This window comes from Theobroma cacao, chromosome 5, assembly GCF_000208745.1.
Source record: "Theobroma cacao cultivar B97-61/B2 chromosome 5, Criollo_cocoa_genome_V2, whole genome shotgun sequence".
NCBI lineage: Eukaryota > Viridiplantae > Streptophyta > Magnoliopsida > Malvales > Malvaceae > Theobroma > Theobroma cacao.
Window position 1 is genome coordinate 18,639,782 of NC_030854.1, and position 6,867 is coordinate 18,646,648.

General features: G+C 38.2%; 1 protein-coding gene across 1 annotated transcript; it reads right to left on the bottom strand.

Moving 5' to 3' along the window:
* On the bottom strand, nucleotides 3,499-5,533 carry LOC18598599 (UNC93-like protein 1). The gene is made up of 2 exons (XM_007028176.2): nucleotides 4,009-5,533; nucleotides 3,499-3,896 (listed from the first exon to the last, which is right to left on the bottom strand). Exons 1-2 carry the CDS (start codon nucleotides 5,166-5,168, stop codon nucleotides 3,650-3,652), a joined length of 1,407 nt encoding a protein of 468 aa, XP_007028238.2. The 5' UTR covers nucleotides 5,169-5,533; the 3' UTR covers nucleotides 3,499-3,649.

Genomic DNA, 6,867 nt, shown 5'->3' on the forward strand with positions numbered 1-6,867 from the left:
TTGGACTTCATATTAAAGGAGATGATATGTGATAAAACCCTTTTTTGGAACATAAGTGATTGGTGATAATTTGAAGACTACTTCTTTTACTGATCCAGTGCTTAAGTTGGTAGTTTTGGTTCTTGTTTCACTATATAATCCCTGGCATGCATGCATGGCTTACCTATTGTGTTGAAGTACAGATACATACTAATTAAACAAATGGATGCATACAAACTTGTTAGCTCTACAAAGTTACATGGTTTGAATTCATCTCCTCAAACGCAATGTAATTAGAACAACAAACCACCCGATATGCTAATGAGTGCCTAAGCATGAGCCTCCTCGTTCCACCAGTGACAGTCACGCATGCTTGTTGTAACAGAAGTTTTAGCAAATGGTTATATGCAAAAGAACTGCCAAGCAAAAGCAAATGTAGCTCAGAACTCTACAGCGTTTTGCACACATGTAAACTTAAAAACAGCATAGCGCCCTAGCAGCAACCAATGTACCATTTCGTAATTTTAGTTTCATTTAATATACCTTAGCCATTATAGGACCATAATTTACCTGCTGAGATAAAAGTAATACCTGAGTAACACCAAAGCCATAATAATCCAAATTTAACAATAAAAATGGAAAATTAACTACTAGTTTCAAACCTGAACTCGAACCCAACCTAAACTCAAAACGACCGAGTCCGAAGCGATATGAATTCAAAACAACCCAACCTGTTCTTATCCAAACCAAAAATGACCTGATCTGAATCTGATGTTTCCCACCTTTAACAATAATGCATAATTATCTGGAAATAATAGTTTCATTACATTTTAGAATGTTACAGGCTCAATGTCTAACAACAGAACCTAAGCCAATCCAAAGAGGAGTACTTTGCCTCCTCAATCGTTATACGTGGATACTCACTGAAACATCCAAGAGAATCTTAAATCGTACGCACCAGCCATCTGAGAGACTTTAGAATGAAGAATAGAACTAGGAGTTGAAGTACATTTGGAAAAGTTTCTGTAGATAAAATCATTCCAAAATTGCGCAGACTTCAAATTGCATGACAAGTATGATTTCCTATTGGAAGAAGCAGATGTTACTTATAGAGGCAAGGGCACCAACTGATTAAAGGAACCACTAAGATACATCATGGAAATGCCTATAACACCATCATCTGTAGAATCAACTGTGGTAAGAGCATGATGCAGCCAGGCTATGTACCATTCTTTGGTGTTATCTATGCAATATAAGACATTCATCATATGATTAACCGTATCCAATTTCTTTCAACAAACAAACAATCAGCTATCACCTTGCTAAATCCCTATAATAGCCTTTCAACATCCAGCAATCACAGACCTTTCAACACCTAAAAATATGATATCATGAATTGAAAGTAGGCAAGGACAATAATCACTTAGGTATAAGAAGCAGAAGCAATGATCTGGTCAGAACTCCAAACATAATTCTTATGTGCTATCTTTGCTAGGGATAGTAAGTTATCTAATTCTAGATGTTTTTAAATATCTTTTCAACTTTAGTTGCCACATGGCTCAAGAACAATAAATATGGATTAAAGAAGCTCAGCTGAGGTCATTAATACATGAAGTCTGAGTGAACACCATTGACTACTAAGTTTCTCTTGAGACATAAGACAATACCTCATTATTTTCAAGTTTTAAGCAGAAATCAAGTTTGGGGCCTTCTTGGCAAAAAAAAATGGACCATGAGACATTAAAGGAATAGCGGATGATGAAAACCAAAGGAGCCGAAACTTTCACAAATACTATTTCAAGCCATTCAACAACATAGAACAACTTTAAAACCCAGAGTCTTCAAGAGATTGAGTGGTTAGAAAAGGTTTTACAGTTAGCACTCAATAGTCTTGTAGAAGGTTACATATTTCCAACCAAGGAGATCTGTTCTCTTCCAACTTACTAATGTGGCTATAATTAATCCAATACTTTGAAGTAAAAAGTGAGAACTCCACAGCAAAAAGAGCAACTAAAATTCAGAATAGTTTTGTCTCTTGCTCCTGCGTCAATTTAATATCTGCAACGAAAAGTAAAATAACAGAGACCATGTTGAAATAGGATACCAACAAACAGATACTCCTATTTGTTCAAGTAGAGGTTCCTAAAATGCAATTAACATTCTTTAAGTTTGATGCATAACATTCCATGTTTAGTTGTCCCATTGGTTGGATACATCACCATAATCACTCTCTGAAAAGTTGAACCATGACAGATGCTTATATAAGAACTTTACAAGATTCACAAAAAGAATATAGCAAGAACATGATGGAGTAAATATAAAATTCATAGAAGTAGATAAGTGACAATACAAAAAATAGACAAGTTGTATGGAACAAATGCAATTCAGCAGCTTAGGGTGTAAATTTGCTGTTAAAACACGCACATTTTCACTTTGTTGCCAAAATCTGCCTACCTGTGTCGGTGCACTACAAGCCAATTGGAAAACAGCTTTTCAAGGATCATAAAGCTCCCACTTTCCATATCTGCTGAACCCTAAACTATAAACTTGTTATTAGCAAGTACTATTTCTTCCAAAACAGAACAAAGCAGAAAGACCACTAGACCAGTAATACAAAAGAAGAAATCTGACAGAAGCTACACCTAACTATGTAGATTCTTTTTAAGCTGAAAATTAACCATGTAGAACTTAGTCTTAAGAAAGAATGCTAAAAGAGAACCAACTGATCAGGAGTCACATTTCAAAGCCACAGCATCAATGTGCTGTTTCAGACAAATTTCTGTTGAAACCAAGAACATAATTCACAAAGCGAGAAACATGATCGGCTGTCAACAAAGCAGTTTAATCGCTAAATATACTTCGCAAAGTGTTACCTCTGGAGCAGAAAGACCCAAGCACTCCATGATTGCAGAGTAAATAGCTGATGACTATATCGCTGCAAAAAAATCATGACAAAATGGAACTAACATAGAAAACTGATATCAGTTAGTGACTTTGTTTTGCAGGGAAAACTTAGAAGTTTTGCTATACTGTTTCTATGGAAACAACAGCTATATCAGATGATGCAATGCCACAGAAAACTTGAAGCTGCAAACATGCAACATACCATTAGCACATCATTATCTACCTTCTGCCGGTGTCAAGGTGGTTAGTCTCACAGAATAATCATTGTCATTATCTCATTCAGAAAGAATTACACAGACAAGAAAACTGCTATAGTAGTTCTTTTCCACCATCATAATGTAAAGTAGCAATCAACAAATAGTCTACTCCTTTCCCAAGATTCAATTTTTCTTTTAATAGTATTGTCAGCAGCAAAGGTTTTTCTATAGCCTTTAGGGTATTCCATACATGGTAAAGCAACATACTATCTTTTATCAACTGAAAAGGCATACTGTTAGTCATGGCTAAAATATAGAAACCAGTGGTTATCTTCAAAGATTGTAATCAAGAAAGGGCAAGAACAGTGCATTCTGGGCAGCAAAACCAAGATTAAAGAATTCTATGAGTAAAGAAAGCTTTGCACTAAAACTTTTTAACTGTGATTTCCTTTTAATGGAGAGAATAATGGCGTAGTAACATACACATCATAACAGCTGTCTAAAGTTGGAAAAGAAAAAGATGCCACTTTGGCAGGCATGTGGACGAAAGACGGTAGAATAAATAACAGCTAAGTGGAGTTAGCAGTGTTGATATCTTTATTGGAAGATGGAACAGTGGCCTCCTTGGGAGTTTCCTCTTCAGTCTTCTTGTCATCTTTTACAGCTAGCATGACTAGAAGCACCAGCAGTGGATAACTCACAGTGGTGAGCGACCAATTTACAATCAACTGGGAAAGCAATGGAACCTTGTGCGTATCAACTTGCCAAGCAACCGCTGCTCCTGCGCTTTGCACTCCCTTATAAAATCCACTATATCTGAAACATTATTATAGACATAAATATTGGTCAATTGATCCCAAAAAAAACCAAAACAAAGAAGAAGATGATGATCTTTAAAGAAGAGAGAACAAGAAGAAGAATGCATTACCTGCTAAGGGTCTGTGAATCATCAGCCAAGGCTCCTATGATCCAATAAACCATGCTTTGAAACATGGCATCCAGCAATCCGTAGCTGAAGTACAAAACAAAGGGACCGGCAAAAGCAGATTCCTTGAAATCCAACCTCGTAGGTGGATGATCATGGGAGTAGGGGAGTTGATTGGCAAGGCCACCACCCCAGATTGCACTGCCAAGCAAAGCGACAACACCAATCCCAACAAAACCCCTCATCCTCCTACTCTGGAAACTAAAATCCAATAAGTAACCAATCCCAATAGAGCCCAACATCTGGGCCCCCCAATAGAACACGTTGTTTAACCCTCTGGTTCTCAGATTAAAAAGAAGGCCATTGACATTATTGAACTGATAGCTGTAAAAGAAATTGCTGGCCCAAGCAGCAGGGACAATAAGGAGCATTTTCCAATTGAAAAACAATTTGAGAATCTCGACTGCCTCTGTGGAGACACTGGAGTACTTAACATTGGTGCAACGTGTACCATCATCGCGAACAACTTTGTTGGGTGGCAAAATGGCAAAAGAAAGAAGAGTTCCAGCCGACATGAAGCACATGAAGCCAATATAAGTGGCATCATTTACAGAAGCCGCCTCGTTTCTGTGGTAATTCAGAATAAAAGGAATAAGGCCACCAATAACTCCACCCATGTTGAAAATGCTCCAAAACAGGGAGATGTAAGTGCCCTTTCGATTCGGTGGAGGATAAGAAGTCATAATAGCGCCTTCACCGGCCCAAAGAAAGCCAGCGCCAACGCCAAGAAGGCCACCTGCCGCAATTGCAAAAGCCTGGTGTTTATGATGGTTGTAGTAGAGGAAAGAGCCGGCGTAAAGGACATAAGTGCTGCAGCCAGCAGCAAGGGTGAGATGGGGTCCGAGGACGTTGTAAATGCCCCCGCCCAGGATGCCAAAAACAGCGAAAGTGGTGTAAAGGGCAGTGTTGGCGTTGTTGGCAGCGGTCGGATCGACTTGCCCTCCTCCTCCCATCCCGGAAAGGGCGTTGAACATTCCGGGGCAGCAGAAACATACCAAGCCTATGAGGGAGACTTGGACGAGTGGCGAGTTGTATCTGAATTTCGATTTTGTGGACAATTCGGTGCCTGATTCTTCATCTGCAACGCCGCCTTGGAAACCCATTTTGTTGTTTCTGATCAAAGGATTTGGAAAGGCCAAAAGGGAAAGAATGGAATGGAATGGAATGCTGAGAAAATTCTGGGATCTGGAATCAGGACAGTATGATCCACTTTTATACTTGCTACCTTAACGGGGGAGCTACCAGGGAAGTGTTTTACTGAGAGTTAAACACAGCACTAGCCCAACCAGTACTCTGCCTCATACTGGCTAATATTTATATATATACACTAAACTGACAAAATCCTGTCCAATTGTTTAAGAAAATGGTTTTTCTTTCCCTTTTCTTTTTCCCGAATATTACAATATGAATCTAACCTCACACCTTAGTCTTTGTGGTTTAACGACGTTAACATACGAACAAAGTTAAAATAATAATTGGAGTGTTCATATCCTTATGAATATTATTCCAACCTCATGGATGATAACATCTTGATAGGCACAGCGCACGACGACTGGTGGTGCAAATAAATAATTCAGATTCTGAATGATTCCGAGGATTAATTTCACATGTTACCGTAGCTCATCAGCCAAAATTCTCGATAAGGAAGCCAAGCCAAATGTCCCACCCATTTGACTAATAACTACGCGTCTGTACTTCAAATCATAAAAATATGGAGTAATGGATTATTATTAATATTGTATATATGAAAAGAAATTATTTAAGATTATTATTTAATTTGTGAAACGTAATATGGAAAGCAATTGATAAAGGTGTCTTGGAAGTGAAGGACAAAACTTTTGACGTTTCATGTCCCAAATTTTGGTCTTTTCCAGCACTCGTCCAATTACCAGGAAGCCGGCTGCCGGCTTCTACCCGAGTTTAGGTAGATGGTCATCTTTTGATCCTCGGAATTAATTAAAAGTCCGGCGAGGCGACTCTACAAATTAATAGCAGAGATGTATATAAGTCAACGGTTGCCCATCCAAGTTTTAACAATTCTGCTTGCCCATTACCGGCTTTCTTTCTATGGCAGAAACCAAGATAAAGACATAAATAGCTCCTTTGTTTTGGGAACTACGGAAAAGGGTTGCTAAGATAAGACAAGAAGCCATGAGAGCACAAGGAGAGACAAACATATGTCGTGATCTGAAACCCGGGTGTACAATAAAAAAAACTTTCCCAGGTCAAGCTGCCCTACCCTTGCTTTGACTGCAACCAACCGCGCTGGATTTAGTAAGCTGAGCTCATTTTCTGCCTTAATAGCTCAACTTACATCTGGCGCTCCTTGCCAATGCTGGATAAGGCACCGGCAGGCCATATCCGACCACTCTGGTTAGGGCGGATCGACATAGAGTGAAGTCGTGTAAGATGATACTACTGAAGTCTTAAAAACTTTTACAATTTTATATAGTCAATAAGACTAATGAATTTACTAAATTTTTATAATTTTGTAAAGAGTGAGTTTAAAAACTTCCAATCGAATTAGATTTATTTATGACATCACTCAAAAAAATTATTAAGTCACCTCTAACCTTAGCTCGGATCACGTCCCAAAAACATCGTAGCAAGAAAGAAGAGAAGAGAGGAAGAAAGAAAGGAAATAAAGGAATTTTCCTTGATTTTCCAAGTCATTTTCCACTCCTGCAAACAAACAAAAAAAAACCATTAATTTCAATGTTGGCAGTTCTTAGTATTATTTGGCTTATTAATTTGTCTAACTAAATTATTGAAACGAATATTCTTTATTCTCTAAGGGTCATT